This window comes from Megascapheus bottae, chromosome 20 (genome assembly GCF_031878675.1).
Source record: "Megascapheus bottae isolate mThoBot1 chromosome 20, mThoBot2.hap1, whole genome shotgun sequence".
Lineage (NCBI taxonomy): Eukaryota > Metazoa > Chordata > Mammalia > Rodentia > Geomyidae > Megascapheus > Megascapheus bottae.
In genome coordinates this window covers 36,210,874-36,232,373 of record NC_143528.1, presented here as the reverse complement: position 1 = coordinate 36,232,373, position 21,500 = coordinate 36,210,874, and the positions used below count along the sequence as shown (strand labels likewise).

Here is a 21,500-nt window from a genome sequence, read left to right as displayed (position 1 = left end):
CCTAGCTGGACTCTTCATTCTAGTTCTCCAGGCTCAACTAAAGCCCTGCATCCAGTGACCTCCTTCTCTTTCTCCTCAGGGGCCTTGAAGTTTTCTACCCCGAGTTGGGGAACGTCGGCTGCATGATTGTTCCCAACTGCAACAACTTTAGACGGAAGATCACCAGCTGGACAGAGCCAATAGTCAAGTTCTCAGAGGCCTCAGAGGTGAGTGAGTGGGGGGCTGGCCGGAGAGAGAGCTGGAGAGGGGGCTTGGGATTGGGACAGCAGTGCAGAGGGCCTGGGGCTGGGCCTGCGGGAACCAGGTGGCTGTTGATGCAAGGTCGGGCTATACCGGATGAATTCTTCTTGTGCTCAGTCATCTGAAGTCAATCAGAGTGTTTTGGAATGGGAAGCTACCTGTTTCTTTTCCTCGGAAGTGATCAGTATTCTCCCGTTCTGGAAACTTCCCTGGGCTTGGAGAGCCGGGCATCCTGGTTAGGGAAGGACCATGGGAGTGAGGTGGGACTATGGCGGAAGCTTCCTTCCAGTCTCTGGTGTCCTTGGTCAGACTGAGTGTCCTGGCCAGACTGAGTGCCTAAAGCCCCAGTGGGGGCCGCTGCCTGCTCTGTGCCGAGCTCTGTCAGGAGTTGCTACACCAGCCGGGCACTACGACTGCAGGACCCAGGTCACCGGTAGATGAGCCATGGTCTGGATGGGGCTTCTAGTTCCTTCTGTGTGACGGGGCAGGGAGAGGCCCAGGGCTGTCCTGTCTCAGGATGGCAGCTCGGTGAACCATGCAGTATCGCACGGTGCTAAGGAGGGTGGGGTCAGCTTGTCTTTCTTTGAATGTGTTTCACTGTGTTAGTTTTGTGCTGGATCTAGGGCTGTCCCTAGGCTTCTTTGTGTAAGGCTAGCACTCTACCACGTAAGCCACAGCTCCACCTGCAACTTTTGGGAGATTCACGGGAGATAAGAGTGCTGTGGACTTTCCTGCCTAGACAGCTTAGAACCTCCATCCTCAGATCTCAGCCTCCTGAGTAGCTAGGATTATAGGCATGAGCCACCTGCAGCCAGTGTGTTTGTTTCATTATTAAAGAACAAATACACTGTGATGTCAGACAATCTATGTAGCCGACATGAAACCTTTGCCAGATTGTCCGTGACAAAGGATTTCCTCTGGGAAGCCAAGTAAGGAACACACACACACACACACACACACACACACACACACACACACACACACACCCCAGCCCTTCTCTCTGGAGACCCTCAGCTGTGTCACATCCACGAACAGACAAGACGATGGCAGCTGTGTCTCCCACTCTTGGGACAGGAGGTGGAGGGTCACAAATGCAGGGCAGCTCCTCTGTCCCTGAGGACCGATAAATGCTTCCCCGAGGGACAGGACTCTTGATCTCACCATTAATTTACTTGCCAGCGAGGAGGTGGGGACAGATGCCGTTTCTCAGGGATGGTCCTCTCAGGGAGTCTTACACCAACTCCTTCCCCATGCTGCTACTGCTGATGACATCCACGAGGTGGCAGCATTGACTTTCCTAACTTAAGGAATGTCTCCTGGGAAGGTCTGGCAGACCTGGGAAAATATGATTGATTTAGTCGACTCTGATTATCCTGGAGTTTGGACACAGAATACATCATCTCTTTGAAAAGTGCCACAGTCTCATCTCACGGGTGAGACTTAATGAACGATGCAGAGCTGTGATCAAGAAGGCCAAGGAGAAGAGAAACTTGGGAGAAGGAAGTTTTGCTGTAAACAGTGAATAGGAAAAAAGAAATACTGTACTACTGAAGAACTATGATTTTTGGAAATGTAACAATCCCATGAGACTGGTCCAAAGCTGCCACCCACCAGGCACCATGCTGTGCCACATGGTGTGACATGGTGTGTCACAGTTGGGAGTTGTTACTTTTGTCAAGGCTGCTAGTGGCAAGGGATTAAGAAGCAAACCCAAACTGGCATCAGTCAAAACAAAAAAAAAAAAAAAAAAGGGAGGAAGGAAGGAAGGAAGGAAGGAAGATGGACTTTGTGTCTCCTACGATCGGAAGTCCCAGATTAACCCTCAATCTAAACACACGCATTTGCTGCAAGGACTGAGGAGTCCCCTCTGTGAAGTGGCAGAGCCAGGCTTCAAACCTAGATCTACCCATTGAGGAGCTGTAAGGGAGACGGTCGGGGTGGAGAGGCTGAAAGGGGAGGAGCTAGGATAACAGGTGGGAGCCAACAGCACCTGGCCTTGGATTCTTTAATGTCCCCTACCCTCTAAATGGGCGTTTACTTCCTCCTGTCCCCTTTGCACTGTAGCTGCCCTCATCCCTCCCAGCTGCAGCTTCTCTGTGAACACGGAGTGCTGTCTTTCCTGGAATCACACACTGTCCCCAGCAAGCTTTGAACCTCTCACACTAGCTGGCTAGGTGCCAGGGCAGTGGTTGAGTAAAGATTAGTCGGTAGAGCTGGGTGAACCCCACAGTTTTCCCTTTACATGATAGGGGTCCTGGGTCACTGAAAAGCTGCTGAGCACCGTAAACCCCAGAAGAGTCTCTCTCCTCTGAGGTGGGGAGCTGAGAGGGCTTGGAAGGAGGGAGCTTTCCTTGGCCCAGCACTCCCTTCAACAAACAACGTTTATGAGTGCATCCCGTTCTCAACAGACAACAGAAAAGTCCCCATGGAGGAGCGGTGTCTTGACTGGAGCTTATTCCTCACTTTGAATTTAACCAGCTGGATCCTTTTGAAGGGAAGAAATTGCCTTTAAGTGGGAATTATGCATCGCAGTAGAGAGAACAAAAGCCACAAGGCTTTTTCCTGCAGCACCTCAGGTTTTCAAGCAGGCTCTGGAAAGCAGGTGACTCAGAGTGTCCTAGCAGACTGGGGAACACTTCCCCAGTGTGCCCCCAAGAGGACCTATCCTTGCAGTCCAGAGTGGTGGACAAGCCTCTCCTCTCCTCTCCTCTCCCCTCCCCTCCCCTCCCTTCCCCTCTCTTCACCTCTGCCTTTCCATTCCCTTCTGTTCCCTTCCATTTCCTCTTTTCTCTTCTTCTCCTTTTCTTTCATGGCTCCCTGGCCATCTCTTGGGCAGGGGCAGCTCTGGGCACAGCAGGAACAGATAAAAGGGAGGGATAATGGCCAGGTAGCAAGGAGACTTTGTGCACAAGATCTGACAGAGCCCCGGGGCACCTTGGCCTTGGCTGTGGAGCAGTTTAGCTCCTGCTGGTCACAGCAAGCCTGCATGGCTGGACAATCGCCTCCCAGTCCCCTGCTCTTCCCCATACACCATCACAGACAGCTCCTGGGTCCATGCCGGACTCATGACACCAATCCTTTGGTCACTTGTCCAATCACCGGAGCTGATCTTGACAGCGCTCTACCCTTGGTCCACCTGCCTGATAGTGTACAGGACCCTCACTGCACACAGCACGGCCCTGCCCTGAGTAGTTTTCTCAGACTGTGGAGAATGTTCACCACACCCCCATTCCACTCTGATAGCCCAGGGAAGGACCACCACACAAAAATCAAGTACTGACTTTGCTGCCGGATGTCTCACTTTGGGTGGCTTTGGAAGGAAACGTCACCATCTTGCCCTTCAGAGGGCGTCTTTATCTCCAGCCACTGTTCCTGAAGATGGTCTCCCTGCTTCAGAGCTCCCAGAACTTGCGGTCAGTCCCAACCCTGACCCCAGAGGCCTTTTAAAAAGCGGCCAACGCAAAGGGAGCAACTAGAAGCCAGGCCCGCGAGTGCTCGCTTAGAAACAGAGGCTCTCATGTTGGCCAAGGCTTCTAGTCCCAGGGCTGGGAAGGAGTTCCAGATGTTTCTCAGGTCAAATAGTGTTTCTCTAAAGGAAAAACAACAAAACAAAAAAACTGTGGGTTGCTGCAGAGAGAGAGCGTGCATGGGGACCCGGAAGGAGAGTTCAGTGGGTTTGCATCTATTTGGAAAATGTCCCCAAGCAAGTGTGTGTGTGTGTGTGTGTGCGTGTGTCCATGTGTGTGGGCATGTGCACATTTACTAGTACTTGGGGGTTGAATTCAGGGTCTTACTCTTGTTTGTTTTTGTTCAAGGGTAGCATTATACCCCTTGAGCCTCAGTCCCACATCCCAGTTTTGGGGTAGTTAATGGAGAACAGAATGTCACAGACTTTCCTGCCTGGACTGGTTTCGAACGAAATCATGCAGATGTCAGCTTCTTGACTAGCTGGGATTCTGGATGTGAACTACCCATGCCTGGCAATGGGTTGCAGATTTTCTGAAGAGAAAAAACACAGCATCACCTTTTTGTATTCGCAGAGCTGGGGTTTGAACACAGAGCTTTGTCCTTGCTAGGCAGGCATTCTACCGCTTCATCTACGCGACCAGCCCTTCTCGAGTTGGTCATTTTCTGACAGGGTCTGGTACGCTCTAGCCATCCTGGACCAAGATCCTCCTAGTCACGCTTCCCCTGTAGCTGGGATAACAGGCACAGGCCGCCAAGCCCAGCCATTGACTGAGATGAAGTCTCTCCACTATGTCCTTGGGTTGGGCTTGTCCCCCCAATCTCCTGGTCTCTGCCTTTCAAAAATGGAGGATTCCAGGCTTACAGCACCGGGTGTATGTCGCTGATTGCTAAATCTTGCACTCTTGCAGGTGAAAGAAGGCGCGCTGAGGCCGTCTTCAGGGTGGACTGGGCAGGGGCAGAGCTGCATGGCATCAGCAGGTCTCCCGGAAGGAGCCTCCTGAAGGACGGGTTAAACAGCTGTGGTTGTCTCAGCCCTGGGCTCTGAGGGTTTCTCTGGCTCTCCAGGGCCAAGTGTGTCCCAACACTTTGGGGATCACTTGTACTTTATGGAATTTGCCTGAACTCACAGTTATGGGGGTGTCATGAGGCACGCTAAGCTGGCCATGGGGTCTCTGTTTTACAAATGGGAATGATAGCTCTGAAGAAGTTCTGTTGTTTGTTTTGGCTGGTTCCAGGCTTGAACTCAGGGCCTGGGTGCTGTCCCGGAGCTTCCTTTGCTCAAGGCTAGTATCTTACCACTTCAGCCACAGCTCCATTCCAGGTTTTTCAGTAATTTATCAATGAGAAAAATCTCATAGGCTTTCTTTCCTTTTCCTTTTCCTTCCCTTCCCTTCCCTTCCCTTCCCTTCCCTTCCCTTTCTTTCTTTCTTTCTTTCTTTCTTTCTTTCTTTCTTTCTTTCTTTCTTTCTTTCTTTCTTTCTTTCTTTCTTTCTTTCGGGTCATGGGACTTGAACTCAGCCTGGGCGCTGTCCCTGAGCTCTTCAGGTCAAGTCTACTGCCCTACCTTTAAGCCAAGCCCCACTTCCCATTTTCTAGAGGTTAATTGGAGATAAGAATCTCAGGTTCTTTTGTGCTGGGGCTGGCTTTGAACCTTGATCCTCAGATCTCAGCCTCTTGAGTAGCTAGGATTACGGGCATGAGCCACCACGCCTGGCTCATAGGCTTTCTTTCTTGGTCTGGCTTTGAACTGGAAACTTCAGATAACAGCCTCCTGAGTAGCTGGGATTATAAGAATGAGCCGTGGGCTTTCTCAAGGCTAGCACTCTACCACTTGAGCCACAGCACCACTTCCAGCTTTTTCTGTGTATGTGGTACGGTGGAATTGAACCCAGATCTTCGTGAATGCTAGGCAAGCACTCTATCACTAGGCCAAACTCCGGGTCCCAGTTGTTTGGTTTTGTCTTTTGTTGTTGGTGCCTGTTTAGAGGTTTGAACTCAGAACCTTGGCACTGTCCTTTATCTTTTATACTCAAGCCTGCTGTACTACGATGGAGCCACAATTCCACTAGCCTTTTGCTGGTTAGTTGGAGATAAGAGACTACTAACTTTCCTGCCTGGCCTGGCTTTGAGCCTCTATCCTCCTATCTCAGCCCCTGAGTAGCTAGGATGGCATCTGGCCAGTCATCTGTTCATTGGAGAGCATTAGCTGTACAAGGGCAAGAGGGTGACTGCAGCATTTCCACACCTATGTAGACTAGATGGAACCCTCTCACCCCTCCAGCATTGCCCCCGCTCCCACCACGCTCCTGGAAATCATTTATTCTTAAGGAGCTTTTCTTTTATAGAGTAGTTTTAGATCCCCAGAAGAAAGTAAACAGAAAACACAGCCAGTTCCCACGTGCCTTCTGCCCCCGCATTAACCAGCCGCCCCTTTGCCCCGTCTGATGTGCCTTCAGCTGCGCCCTGGGCACCCAGAGCCCACACCAGCCATTTCTTTGCTGGCAATTACATGGATGCCACTAGTCCACGGTAGAGTCAGGAGACCCACAGGTCATCTGGGCTCCCAGGCCTGTGTTCTGCCCACTGGGCATGCAGGGGGCCTGGGCCATGACTGTGGGAAGGCGAGGAGAGAGGAGGGGGGAGGAGGGGAGGATAGGGAGGAAGGTGGAGGAGGGGGATGGGGAGGAGGGGGGAATGGGGAGGATGGGGCAGAGGGAGGAGGGGAGGATGGGGAGGAAGGTGGAGGAGGAGAGAGGAGGGAGGAGGAGGGAGGAGGGGAGGATGGGGAGGAAGAGGGAGGAGGGGAGGAGGGGAGGATTGTAGGAGGGGGGAGGAGGGAGGAGGAGGGAGAAGGGAGGAGGGGAGGATGAGGGGGGGATAGGGAGGGGGAGGAGGGAGGATGGGGAGGAGGAGGAGCTGCTCCGTCTGGGGGGTGGACGGTGGGGACGGCCCTCCGCCGCCCTGGGGCCGCCGTCGGAAGCGCGGACACCAGGGGGCGCTGCCGGGCCGCTCTCCACCCGGAGCAGCCGCGCCGCCCGGGCCGCCCCGAGCCTCCTGGGGCTCTCAGCTTGCCGCCGGCTTCCCGGGTCGACGGCTGCTGCGGGGCCGGCTGAGGAGAGGTTCACAGGCAGCCCGAGCGCCGGCGGCTCCCCTCGCCCGGGACGGCCCGGCTGCCCTCGCGGCTCCGTCCCGCGCGTGGCTCCCGCCCCACGGGCGACTGGGCCCCGCTAGGCCTGGCGCTCTCGGATGCGCCGTCCCGCCCTCTCCTCTGGTCTCAGCACAGCCACGGCGACCGTGACGGCGACTGTGACAGCCGTCAGGACCCCCGCCCGCCCCCCGCGCCCGGTCCTCGCGGCCACGCCCTGGCGGGGGTCCCTGCTCCCCCGCCCCCCGCCCCGCCCCAGCTGGCCGCGCCCGGGGACCCCGCCCCGGCCCCGCTGGCCCCGCCCAGCCCCTGCTGGCCCCGCCCCTCCCCTCAGGCCCCGCCCCGCCCTCTCTGGCCACGCCCTGAGACCCCGCCCCGGCCCCGCTGCCCCCTGCTGGCCCCGCCCCCTCGTGCCCCGTCCCGCCCCTCAGGCCCCGTCCCTGCTGGCCCCGCCCATCCCCTGCTGGCCCCGCCCTTCGTGCACTGCCCCGCCGGCTCCGCCCCTCAGGTCCCAGCCCCTGCTTGCCCCGCCCCCTCCGCGGTCCCGCCCACGGCGCCGCGCCCAGCTCCTCCCACCACGCGGCTCCCACGCCCCCCAACGGAGACCCGAGTGCGGGGAGCCCGCGCCCGCCGGCCGGGATCGGGGGCTCCCGCTTCCCGCCTGACCTCTCCGCCCTCCTCGCTCCGCTTCCTGGCCTCTCTTCTCGCCGTCCCACGCGGTGACCCAGGCTGCTGGCGGGGTCGCCTCCGGGGTGCCGGGGCCTGCGCCGGGGCCTGCGCCGGGCCCACTCTTCTCCGTTCCTGCGGGGACTGCAGCCTCCGCTGGCTGGCTGGCTCGTCCCCACCCCCCCCCCCCGTCCTCCCCTCCTGGTCCTCCCCCCCCGATCCTCCCCTCCCGGTCCTCCCCCCTCGATCCTCCACCCGGTCCTCCCTCCCCCGTCCTCCGCCCCCCGGTCTTCCCCCCCCCGATCCTCCCCCCGGTCCTCTCCCCCCGGTCCTCCCCCCCCGGTCCTCCCCCCCCGTCCTCCCCTCCCGGTCCTCCCCCCCGATCCTTCCCCCGGTCCTCCCCCCCGTCCTCCGCCCCCCGGCCCTCCCCCCCGATCCTCCCCCCGGTCCTCTCCCCCCGGCCCTCCCCCCCCATCCCCACCCCCCCCACACACGGAGGCCCACACGGCAGGACCCCCGCGCCTGGCTCGCCGTGTGTAGGAACTCAGTGCACACTTTGTGGAATGAAGAGTGGACAGGGAGGTTTTCCGGAGATGGGGATGAATGGCGCTGCTGGCGGAGGTGGGGTCCAGGCCGGCCCGCTCGGCTCCCCGGGCCCCAGGGCCGCCGTCGCGCCTCCAGCTCTGGCCTCCAGCACGGAGTGGCCGGGGCGGAGCGGGGGGCTGGGGCTCCTCTGAAGAGGAGATCCACGGTCTGGGGAGCAGCGGGTGCCTTCTTTCCCGAAAAGCTTTGCCCAGCTGTGCCTGCGCAGTTCACCTCGCGGGACCGCGACGGTCAGTCCGGGTGGGGAGCCGTCCGCCGCGCCGCCCCGGCCCCCTCCACCACCCCCACTAGCCAGAGCCCTCCCCCGGGACCGCCAGGGACGCAGCGTCCCGCCCCTCCCGCCGGGAGCCCAGCCAGAGACACGGGACAGAGGACGGCGGCCCACGCCCGCCATCCTAGGGACACATGGGGCAGAAACGCCGGTGAAACCCTTCTCAGCCGAGAGCGGGGCCTGCTGGTAAGGGCTGCGCCCAGCTGCCCAGGGAAGCCTAAGAAAAAATAGCCCGCGAGGAGCTGGGATGCAGACGTGGTTCAATGGACACGGCGCTTGTCTAGGAAGCCTGAGACCCTGAGTTCAAACCCTGGTACCACCAGAGATGAAAAAAAATAAAACAAAACTCTGATGGCCAACCAGGATTGTTACCTTGATGCATAGTAAGAAAACACGGACCCCAGAATAAAGAGAGGCAAGGTGATTTAAAAAGAAGGGTGTGTGTTAATAACAATGTTGAATTACATAATTGAAAGAATATAATTTTTTAGGAATGGTGTAGACGTTCTATAAAAGCACCTCACCCAGATGGCAGTCTTTTCTAAAAGGAGAGTGTATATTACAAATGAAAGTACATATCCTTTAACCACTCAAGGAGGCCCACTGGAGAATGTGTTTAGAATAATTTACACACTCATCGTATCTAGGTAGAAATTTTAGTTCTAAGAGTTCATTCTAATTGAATGACTTAACCAAAAACACAGGCAAAAATTGATGCAAAGGCTGTTCACTGTGTTATTTTTAAATAGTAGAAAAAAGGAAAACCATCATTGAAATATTGAACAATAGATGGGGTTAATTAGAATGTCCTCTAATCACATGGCAAAACGCTAGAAAGCCAGTAGGGATCACTTTCTTGAAGAATATATTTAAGGCTACTGAAAAAAATCTATGTAATTTTTTTTTTCTGGTGCCGGTTCTTGAGGCTTGCACTCTAGGTCCAGACGCTGTCTCTGAAATTCTTTTGCTCAAGGCTAGTTCTCTACTACTTAAACCACAACACCACGTCCAGTTTTTCCTGATTTAATTGGAGATTAGAGTCTCACAGACTTCCCTGCTCAGGCTGGCTTCAAACCATGATCCTCAGATCTCAGCCTCCTGAGTAACTAGAATTATAGGCATGAGTCACCTGGCTTTCACAATGTATTTTTTAAGTGAAACCAAATGATGAAACAGTAATTTCACTTTAGTCTCAATATTCAAAAGTTGTATCTATTTATGCATGCAAAACATTAAAAAAAAGAGTAGGCAAATGGAGACTCTATCGAAATGTTAACGTTGCCTCAACCTCTGGTGTGGGATTAAGGGTGATTTTTATTTTCTTCCTTATGCGTCCATCATTTCTATAAGTTCTCCAATGAACATGAATTACTTTAATAATAAGGAAAAATGCTATTTGGGGAAGAAGAAGAAAAAAGTGAATGCTGAAAGGGAAAGGCTTCAGCCACCCAAATGGTCTGAGTGCTGGTTGCTGTGGAAACGTAACTTTGAATTGCCCAACTTTTTGTGAATTAGTTTCCTCTCTGCGGGGTTGTGCAGGGACTGGATCCAGCCATCTCCAGGCAGGGGTGTGGGCTGTGCCTACAGCCCAGGGCCACAAGGGGGCTCCGTCGGTTCCATCTTGGCTCCCTCTCCTTTTCTAGGTGAGGAGGAGGAGGGCCCCAGGTGCCCTGGTAGACACCGGGCCAGACATGGATCCTGGCTTCTCTGACCAGGATTCTTCTAAGCCTATGGAGGGTATCTGATAGTTCTCCAAAGACCAAGCCTGAGTCGTGGGGCTTCACTTGTGTGTCATAGTGTCCATTAGCAGAGACAGGGACTCCCTTGAACCCCCGGGGCAGCTTCAGGGCAGTGGTCCCAGCCTGAGCTCTTGCCTGCCCATCTGCTCTGTGGTATCTTTCTTCTCTGTGCCCAGCGGGGAGCTGGACCCCCCTCGAAAGAGACGGGGATGAGGCCCTTGGGAAGTGAAAGCTGGGTTCAGGGCCACCCTAGTGGGGTTATGCGTTTGGGGGGTCTGCTCTCTAAGGCCAGCACTAGAATCCTGCAGCCTTTCACAAATCCTGCAGGGAGCGGTCGGGTGTAGAGAACGGGTTGGGGGATAGAAGGAAGCAGCCACAAGTTGGAATTTTCAGAAGCAATGTGTCCTTTGAGCAGGAGCCCGGGCTGGGGGCTTTGCAGGCTGTCGCGTTGTCCCGGGGACCAGATGGAACTTGTTTTTCTGTGCACTTTGGGGGTTTAACCCATCACACACCCCTCCCCGGCAGCCTCATTCAGGGACTGCTGCTGGTGGGGCTGGAGATAACAGAGGAGCCAGTCACTGGAGCTTTTCTTCTCCATCCCCTGTCTCTGCCCAATGATTGTGTTTGGTTTAGCAAACGCTGGCACATGGCAGATACTGCTTCCCAGCACTTGTAGCTCTATGAGCCCATCAATTTGTCACAGGGACCATATTTTCCCCCATTTTACAGATGAAGAACTTGAGGCACTCACAGATGAAGCAGTTTACGAGAGATCAAACAGCCTGGGTGAGCTGGGGACAGCATCTGGATTTTAGCACGAGCTGTCTGGAGCCCACTGTGGCTATAGCTGGTCAAGGAATGCTGCTGTTAGTATTTTAGGGGGGCCCTGAGAATTCTTCCCCCCTCCCAAACTGTAAGGGGATCAGGTAGCAGCAGAGTGAGATGGGACCCAAGGGCTCCAAGTTCCTTTTTCCAGGCCCAGGCTGTAAAACCCTGGTAGAGTATGGGCAATGTTAGAAGAAAGGCCCACAGTTCAGTGTGTACCCACACGTAGTTCATGAAAACCCAAGATTGCTCCTCAGGACAGGAGCACGGAGGCGGAGCCTGGAAAAGCTTCCTGTCCAACACAGGTTCCTTCCACCACAGCTGTGGCAGACAAAATGCCCTTATTTATATAGCAACATCCCTGAAGCTCTTTGACCCTCTGTGGAATTTTAGAACCACACTTCTGTCCCTGACCCTAGGGATAGCTGCAGCTACAGCAGCAGGGACCCAGGGTTGGTGACACAGTCCAGGTGTCTGGGCCACCCAGGCTGTGAGAGAGAGGCTGAGAGCTTAGGCTGGTCACGAAGTCCTGTGTACATTTGGGGACACCCTGTGGACCTGGAGGCATCAATATGGTCACTTATGGAGGTGACATGAGGCTTAGAGCAGGTGAGAGGGTTTTTTTATTCCCCACTCCTGGGGCTTGAACTCAGGGCCTGAGCCCTGTCCTTGGGCTTTCTCAAAGGCTGGGGCTGTGCCACTTGCGTCACAGCATCACTTCTGGCTTCATGCATGCCTGGCCCTGGGTTTTTAAATTATTATCTAAAATGGCAATACAATAAGACCACTCTTGGGAGTGAGTTGTGTCTGAGCTTGACTTCTAGGTAGCTCCCGAAGGGTCTCAAGATTCTTATTCTGATCTTAGACAGCCTTTCTAAAGTGACTGCATATGATCTGTCTTCTTAAACAGTTGAAAGGACATGGTTCGGCACTGGTTGCTTGAGTTGGTGTCATCCATGTAAGTGTCATTGCACAGTGCCTTTACTTATGTCCAAGTCCTTTCCTGTGGTGGTGGAAGCAGCAGGCTCATGCTCTGCCTGGGTTCTGTGGGTGTACCCGTCCTGGCTAAGACCACGCCCCTTTGGGGCACCCAGTGCCAGCAGAGCAGAGGGAGCCAGCCACCAGGGGCTCACACTGTCATCCTAGCTACTCTGGAGGCTGAGATTGGAGGGTCATGGTTCAAAGCCAGCCTGCAAGGAAAGCCCTTGAGATTCAATTAATCACCAAAAACCTAGAAGTAGAGCTATGGGTCAAGTGGTAAAGAGCCAGCCTTGTGTGAAAAAACCAAGGGAGACTGTCAAAGCCCTGAGTTCAAAACCTAGTACCAGCACAAAATAAAAATATAGGGGTGAGGGAAGAGAGAAATAGAGAGAGAGAGAGAGAGATAACTAACTTTACAAATTCTGATGGCCGTTAACAAGGTCTGCGCCATATCCATTGTAAATTTTAAACCAATGGCTGTTTTGCAACAGACCATCTGGTTTCACATCCTTCTCCTCATTTGCTCTCCTTCTCTGCCTCCACATCTTCAGCAGACATATGTTACACTCCTCGATTCTGGGGTACCAAAGACAGGCATAGGGCACAGACCCTAAGCCAGGCAGAGCAGGAGAGGACTCAGGGTGACCTAAAAGTCCAGCCATGCACTCGGTATGAAGATTCCTTTTCTGGAGCCAGCCTGCCTGGAGGGTGTGGGTTGTGGGAGACCTTTGTGAGGAAGGCTGGGGAGGGGGTGGGGGTCCCTTAGATCGCCCACAGCGGTTACCCGTGGAGGTTAAGGAAATTTGTAGGGCTATTTGCTTTTGTACAAAAACCCCCCAGGACTGCTAAAAATTATTATAAAATTTATTTTCCTCTTTGTCAGCTGTCACTTCTTGTTGTTGTCAAAGACGATCCGTGGCCTTATGGTCCTTCTACTTTGTGACAGGATGGAAACCTAATAACGAGAATGTCAGAATTGTGTCTAAACTAAGAGTAAAGAGGCTCAAAATGAGGATGCAAGGCAAGGGCTGAGGTTTGGCCCACGGGCCTAGTGGCACGTGGAAGCTGCATTTGGTGGGACTTTCTGGGAGACGGAGACCAGGAAGGCCACATGCCATTAGCAAGCATCTCTGCATTCCTTAGGTGAGTGACTTGAAGGCTAGCAGGTATAATTCAAGAGGGAGAGTCCTTGGCTAGCATGCATGAAGCCCTCGGTTCCATCTCTAATCCAGATAGAAAAATCATCCTAGCTACTCAGGAGGCTGAGATCTGAGGATGGAGGTTCAAAGCCAGTCTGGGCATGGAAGTCTCTGAGACTCTTATCTCCAATTAACCACCAGAAAACCAGAAGTGATGCTGTGGTTCAAGTGGTAGAGGGGCTAGCTTTGAGCTGAAGAGCTCAGGGATAGAGCCCAAGCCCAGAGTTCAAGCCCCATGACCAACCAAAAAAAAGAAAATGCACTTAGAGGTCAGAGTCAAATTGCTGAAAACAAAAGATAATCTCTGAACACAACCATAGGAAAAAGCGCACTGGACCTCACCTTACAAGTTTTCCTAAATGTTCCGGAGGAGATATGTTTTCTGCAGGCATTTCACAAGCTCTTCCCCTATGCTCTCTCGATATTTGTCACTTTTTATGTTCCATTGAGGAATTTCTGTTTCCCAGCTTCATGTAGGATACACTGAATGCAAGTGAGTAGAATCACCTCCAGATAATATTAGGGTGGAGAATCCATCTTGGTTAGTATATGCAATCAAAAATTATCTTCTTGACATTGGGGGTATGGCTTAGTTAGTAGAGCACTAGCCAATGAGCAAAAATGTCAGGTACCAAGTTCAAATCTTGGTCTTGGAGCTAAAATATTATCTTCTCTCTACTCTGACCTGGCACTCTGCTGTATGGTTCTTGAATTTCTGCCAATTAAATAGAACAAGACACGCAGCAGGTGTTTTGGTGTGGTTGCCTATGAGTTTGTGCTTGCATCTCAGGCATGCTAAAGCTGGGTTCTAGAGTGAGTCAGGAGGAGGGGCTGGGGTGGGTGAGTGGTGGCCAGCAGGGATTGTCAGGGTCACTGTTCTGCTAGATTTGTACTGAATCTATGATCTGTGTCCTTTGCTGTGGACAACTTTTGTTCTCATTATGGTTTCTGCATGCCTAGTATATTTTTTTCAGGTGTCAGACATTGTATATCTTTACTGTGTTATGTGTGAAATATGGTTATATTCTTGTAAATATTGAGCTTGGTTCATAGAGAACTCTGATTCTTTGAGGGCTTACCTTCAAGCTTTGGGATGACTAAAACAGCTTTTTTTCTGAAGCTCTTGCTGGACCTGGTGGGGTACACACCATCCTCAGTATGGACACTCAAGATTTCTCCTTCTGTTCACTTAGGGACTTATTTTCCTAGACTCAAATGGGCCTGGGGGGCTCATGCCTATAATCCTAGCTACTCTGGAGGCGGAGATAGGAAGATTACAGTTCAAAGCAGGAAAGTGTGTGAAACTCTATCCCCAATTAATTACCAAAAAAAAAAGACCAGAAGTAGATTTGTGGCTTAAGTGGTTGAGTGCTAGCCTTAAGTGAAAAAGCTAAAGGTCAGCTCCCAGGCCCCTTTAAGTCCAAGCCCCAGAACTGGCACAAACAGACAGAGGCTAACCTCCATGAAGTCAGGGAGTAGACATGAGAACCCAGAGCCAGGATATCTTACCATGAGCTTAACATCAGTGCTGGACGTCCAGGGGTAGGAGATGGTCGCACTCAGTGGTGGTGGCGTTTGCCTCTGGGCCCCCAGCACAGGAGTTCCCTCTCTTCCATTGTTTGCCAGGCCCCAGAGGGTGGTGAGGTCTGGCTTAGGTTCTTCGAGCTCCTCTCAAGGAACATCTGTGATGCCCACCGCCTTGCTCAGAGACCTCAATATTGCTTGGCTCAACCAAAAATAAATTGGAAAAGAAAATTGAACATTGCATCAATTTGGAGCAAGTTTATAAATTCTGCAGCTAAGCAATACCAATAGAAAATGATAGATGGCCAAAGCGCAGGGTGGCCCAGCCGTGATGTATAGTCACATTAGCTGAAATACCGTATTACATGATTCTGCTTTATTACCAGTGCTGGTGGCAGACAGAAAAACAGATTACACTTGAGTTCAAATCGATAGGAACTTTATTTACTGGCCTTTTAAAAACATATTTCTGCACTTTATAAAAACATACGGTAGATGCTATTGATAGAGCTTGTCTACTTGTTAAAAAGCAATTTGCCCAGAACGAGGCTTTTAAGCTGTAATTTACAGCATTACTTTTTACCTTCTTCTTCTTCTTTTTTTTTTTCCTGCCAGGGTTCTGTTCATCTGGCTGTGCTTTGACGACTTCCTTAGACTTCCCTTGCCTTTCTTTTTTCTCTTCCACTTGCTAACTCCCTAAACCCTCAGCTCCAAGAATGGAGAATGGAGGTTGGGGGTCTCTCCTTACAGCCTCTGTTGCTCTGGCTTTTCAGACAGCCCAGCCTCTGTCACACCTTCTTTTCCTCTCTTTCCTCGCTCTACTATCACATGAATCTCTGAGCCCTGGCTGTAGTCATCCTGGGGGTACGAACAATATAGCTATGTAAACTCAGGCTCCAGTGGCCCAGGCTCATTCCTGTGTTCATATGTGGAGGTGAGGCCTCTGGGAGGTCATGAGGATTAGGTGAGGTCAGGAGGGTAAAACCCCCAACCACGGCATTAATTTAGGCTTGTAAGAAGAGGAAGAGCAGCCAGAGCAGCGGCTCGGCTCATGCCCTCACCCTATCTACTCTGGAGGCTGAGATCTGAGGATCACAGTTGGAAGCCAGCCCAGGCAGAAAAGTCCTGAGATACTTATCTCCAATTAACCACTCAAAAGTTGGAAGTGGTGCTGTGGCTCAAGTGGTCGAATGCTAACCTTGAGCACAAAGAGGCTCAGAGACAGTCCAAGCCCTGAGTTCAAGCCCTACGACTGACCAAGAAATGGAAGAGAGGTCTGAGCTGGCAAGCTTACTGTCTCCTCTTACGGTGCCTTCTGTCAAGTTGTAGGGTAGCTAGATGCAAGCATTTTTGTTCTTAGATTTTCCAACTTCTGGATTAGCTAAAATAAAGCAAAAGCCTGTTTTATGTATTTCCTCATTTATGTACTTGCTTCTTTATTTGTCCTAGTCTTGGGGCTTGACCTCCGGGCTGGACACTGTCCCCAGAGCTATTTTTTTTGGCCCCAGGCTAGCGTTCTATTACTTGAGCAGCTTTTTTTTGGTGATTATTTGGAGATAAGAGTCTCATAAACTTTCCTGCCCAAGGCTACCTTTGAACAGTCCTCAGATCTCAGCTTCCTGAGTAGCTAAGATTACAGGTTTGAGCTACTAATCTTGCACTCCAACCTCTATCCTTCCGAAAGTATTCGGTCTCAGGTATTTTCTAATAGTAATAGATAAAGGGATATGATAAGTATTTAGCCCAAGAGGAGGGATGAATACTCCCGTAGTGAGGGGGGGGGGAGTGGAAGAACCCAGAGGCTGAAGCCTGCTGAGATGGGGAGGGTGGGTGTGGTGGTGCGCAGAGGTGTGTGGTGTGGGGAAGAGTGGGAATGCTAACTTTTGGTATGGTCTAATCCACTGAGCTTCCTCCTGCAGCCTCAGTCATAACAAACAAAGTCATCACCTGACAGCAGGTGTATTCTGCCACCCCACCAGGAGAGGAGAAGGTCCTCTTGACATGTGAGAGGCTGAGCAGAGTGGGCGATTCTGCCGTGGTGGTGGTGACAGCGGACTCCCAGCCCTGCCAGGTAGCTTTAGCAACTTCCTCGTCTTCCTTGTCTTACTAATTAGGAGAGTCTACCTCGCTCACTTGGGCTGGGGATCTCATAGCTTCTGACTAGGCTCTAGAACTGGGTGCATTTCGGGTTCATGTTGAAGGGGTCCCCTGCTGAGATCTGTGTGCAGTCCCCCTCGACCCCACAAAACATGGGAGCCAGGGAAACTGTCATTGGGGTCAGACAGAGGGTCATCTTTGATCTTGTCCCCCCCCCCCAACCCAGCCCTTGAGTCAAGATGTGTGTCCTTCCAGGACTGGTGTCCAGGGACGGATGAGATTTTTGCACTCTGACATACATATGCCTGAATGCCGCTGCTCAGGGTGGAAGCCCCTTCTCTTTTCATATCCTCCACATATGCTAATCAAAGTTTAAGCTGCCCGAGATGAAATAATTGCTTAACAATCATATAAGGCAAACGATTCAACAAGCAACAATGCCACTCCTTGATATAAGGAACAGATGCATTCAGTGTACCATATTATAATGTGCTAATGCAAGATTGACAGCACAATAATAGGATTGAGCAGGGATTCAGCCTGTAATTCCCCACCAAATGCGAGGCTGTCCACAGAACTCAAATCGGAGCAGGCTGCAAAATTAGAGGTAACACTGTGCAAGGTTCAAGACGACTCATTAGCAGGTTGGCAGAGTGTTTCAGGAGCAAATTTGTCTATTGAAGGAACTAATTTTGTGCCATCATTGGCTCAATGGATTTTTCAAAAAAAAATTATTATTTTACATTTTAAGTGTGTGGCTACAACCTTCCCTGGAGAGGAATGAATGCAGGCAGGCTTTTAAAGTCCAGCTCTGTGGCCCTCCTGGGGACACTGGGGAATCTGAGTGTGAGGGATTAGTAGTCTGCTAAGGGCAGGGGTGTGTGTGTGACACTGACCAGAGATGACAATGACAAATAACTGATCGGGGATATCATTAAGGGCATTCATTAAGGTCATTAAGGCCTCAGGGCTTGCAAAGAGTTTTCTTTTTTAATTTTTTTGTGGTTGATCATGGGGCTTGAACTCTGGGCCTGGGCATTGTTCCTGAGCTCTTCAAATCAAGGATATCGCCCTACCCCTTGAGCCACAGCGCCACTTCTCATTTTCTGGTGGTTAATTGGAGCTAAAAGTCTCACAGACTTTAGTGCCCGGGCTGGCATTGAACCCTGATCTTCAGATCTCAGCCTCCTGAGTAGCTAGGATTACTGGCGTGAGCCACTGTGCCCGGCTGCAAAGAAGTTTTAAGAAAAGGCACCCAAATACCATCTCACAAGACTCTTCTCTTCTTTCATTCTCTTCTTCTCTCCTTCCTTCCTCCCTCCTTTCTTTCTCTCTCTTGTTTTTCTTTTTACTCAAGGCTAGTGCTCTACCACTTGAGCCACAGCACAAAGCCCCACCAAATTGGCGATAAGAGAGTCACAGACTTTCCTGGCTCTGAACTGCCATCCTCAGATCTCGGCCCGTGGCGTAGCCTAGGTCACTGACGTTCAGCCTCCTTACTTTCCCTGTGTCACTCCCATCTACCTGTAACTTACACATTGCTTTCTATGCCTGAAATTCTAGGGGTTTTGCCCCTTCCTCCCCCAGGAGCTGTCCTGTCCCTGCCCTGGGCTCCCTTGCCAGCACCTAGCTTGCAGTGTGGCAGCAGATACAGGCTGAGGTGAGTCTGGAGGAGGCAACGGACAAAAATGGCATCTGTAAATAACAGGACTCTTGGCTTATAGCTTGCCTACTTTCTTGCCTGTGGCTTTTGGCTGAGAAAGTGACAGCCTGGTGTGTGTGTCCGTGGGTGTGCTGTCTGGGTGTGGAGTCCTATAGGTTGGGTAGAGGAGAGCTGGGTCCCTCTCCCAACACCCTCTGGGCACTTGCTCCAGTTCTGTTAGTGGCCCCAGGCACTGTTTACGTAAGTCAGCCCTGCAGAGCTGGGCAAGAAGCTGTTGTCCCTGCCAGGCAGAAGGAAAGCAAAGCTCAGCTGCCCGCAAGTACGTGTGGGTTTCATAACAGGCCAGGGAGGTGGACGGGGCACAGGCAGGGGGGGGGGGCTGGGCTGCCCAGACCTCCAGATGCCCATGCCCCAGTGGTACTCCACCAGACTCTGGCTTCCAAGTGCAGCTGTGCCCTCTTCCTCTCCAGGCAGCTTCTCTGGCTGTTTGGCTTGTGGGGGATGGGGGAGGACTCTGGTTCTAAGAACACTAACACTTGGGCTATTCTGGGCTCTCTTAAGTAAGGACAGCCAGCTTGACCTGTAGAAGGTACAGAAGTGTCACAGGCCATCCACCCACCAGGGGGCAGGTGACTGCTGGCCCTGATGGGGAGGTGGTTATGTACTCAGAGTCTCTTTATTCCAAGTGCTTGGCCTCCATGAGACACGTTGTGTTGGAGTGGTTGGGAAAGCTTCTATTGGAGAATTATTGTCACCCAGCCCTGAGGCTCCCTGGGGGCTCACCTCTGCTCAGCTGCCACCAGACCACAGCATCTGGTTCCCTAGGAGAGAGTCTCAAAGCTGACATCCACTTAGAACATGTATGAGGACAAAATAAAATCACTGAGATCCAAGCCATAGTTAAAATAGCTGCTCCATGAAATAGTTTCTCTCCTGTAGGCATCATGCTGTATAATTTGTATTTCGATTCTGACTAGGACTTAGTAAAGGAGCCATTATTCATTACCCCCTCTCTTTTTTTTTTTTTTTTTTTTTTTTGTGGGGTTGGGGAGGGGATGCCACCCTGGGGCTTGAACTCAGGGATTGGGTGCAACCTTTGAGCTTTTTTTTTTTTTTTTTTTTTTTTTTTGCTAGAGGCTATCACTCGAGTCAAAGCTCCACTTCCATTTTTTTTTTATTGTTTTCATATTAAAATAAGAATATCATGGACTTTCCTGTCAGGGGATAGCTTCGAACTGGATCCTCAGATCTCAGCCTCCTGCGTAGCTAGGATTACAGGAGTGAGCCACTTGTGCCTGGTTCATCATCTGCATTTTAAAGATAAGCAGCCAGGACCCAGACAGGTTAGAGGACTGGCTTTGGTCACCTTAGGTGCTAAGGGAGAGGCTCACAGTCCCAAGGGATTCCAGTGGCTCATGCCTGTAGTCCTGTCAACTTGAGAGTGTGAGGTAGGGTTTGGATGGTCTCAGTTCAAAGCCAGCCCTGGCAGAAAAGTAGCTCTTATTTACCATTACAGCTAACATGGGAAGCCTAAAATAGCTGTCCCAGTGAGAAACCAGGCAGGAAGCAAGACCCAAGTGAAAAATAGCCCCTAAGAGGACTGGAGCTGCGGTTCCGTGATGGGGCACCTGCCTTTCAAGGCCCTGAGTTCAAACTCCAGTGTGGGGACGGGGGAAATGCATAAAACTCTGTCTTCCTTTTTATACCTAGCATCAGTAGGAACTTGTTTACGATTTTCTTGCTAACCAAACCAGAAGCTAAGGTGGAGCTAACACCTCAGTTGAGCAATAGCTTTGCTTGAATAGAGGAGGAAATGCTTTCTAGTTCATTTATTTACTTGTGACTTTATCCTTCAAGTGCTGTTTACGTATACAGCCCAAGCTCTATAAACACACACTGCCGTCAGGGAAGCGGTCTGGATGGACCGCGGGGCGCAGTGCAGTGGCTCACACCTAGAATTCTTTCTCGGGAGACTGAGATCTGAGGGTCATGATTCAGAGTCATGAACAAAAAGACTGAGCAAGAGTGAGAGGCCCTGAATTGAAGCCCCAGTACTGAGGTACACCTGTGCACACGTGGGTGAGCACGTACGCGCGCACACACATAGACACGCACACACAAGACAAGTGGCTCGTCTTGAAGATCACTGCTAGAGTACCACCCTATAAGAGATCGTGCCTTCTGCAAGAATGAGGGTGATGTAATGCCTTCGGGGGCAGAGCAGGGGACCGTGCATAATCAGGAATCTTCCCCCATCCCTCCCCTTTCACCAGTGTTGCGTGTCCACTCATCTAGCTGAGGCTGCCCGGTGGTGAAGAAGGCTGCTGGCTGCCAACGATCCATTCATTATTCTCTTAACAAGGCAGGTTCCCGAGGCAGTAGAAGGATTTCAGAGGCTCTGGGTAGGTGGTAGGTTGGAATGGGGAAACAGGCCACAGACCCCACCAAGGACCCAGGAAATAAACCCTGAAAGTGGCTGGATCCCAAGTCTCAAAGTCTTGATGAGCAGCTGGAAATTACTTGCCCCCAGGGAATAATAATAACAATAATAATAATAATAATAATAATAAGTTCCACATTATCATTTCAATGGCTCCCCCACATAAATACTAAAGAATCAGAGGAGCTGGTGCCTCATGTTGCTCCCGAATCGAAGGAATGCTATCTTTCAATGATCGGATTTTATTTCTTTGCAGTGTTACATTTTTTTTTACATATTTATTCATGCAGAACAGAATCACACAGTTATTGAGGCTGCTGTGGGAACGGAAGGAAAAGCTGTTATCCATAAGAATGCACCCCATTTACATGGTTACACTCCACAATTCAACTATATGCAACTCGGATTTTTTTAAATAATAATAAAAATCTCTAGCTTGCATTTAATTTGCTAGAATTTTTTTTTCCCCTTACTCTTGAATTCTCGATGCCACAGAAATGGAAAAGGGCGTGGGGGGATGGAGATCCTCGAAGATAAAAAGGGTTGGGAGCTGGCAGGAGGCAGCATTAACAGGAAGGGGTCAAGTTCCCCAGCTCCCAGCTAGTTTGTAAGTATTTCTTTTTGAAAAGATGCAGTTAA

At 51.6% G+C, this 21,500-nt stretch overlaps 1 protein-coding gene across 2 annotated transcripts in view; it reads left to right on the top strand.

Moving 5' to 3' along the window:
• Positions 1 to 21,500, top strand: part of Pebp4 (phosphatidylethanolamine binding protein 4) — a 167,585-nt gene that overhangs the window by 9,295 nt on the left and 136,790 nt on the right. For both annotated transcript variants that reach the window (XM_090354320.1, XM_090354319.1), the window contains exon 3: positions 80 to 206. In XM_090354320.1, coding sequence (XP_090210446.1) covers positions 80 to 206 — 127 coding nt within the window. The remainder of the gene's footprint in view (positions 1 to 79; positions 207 to 21,500) is intronic.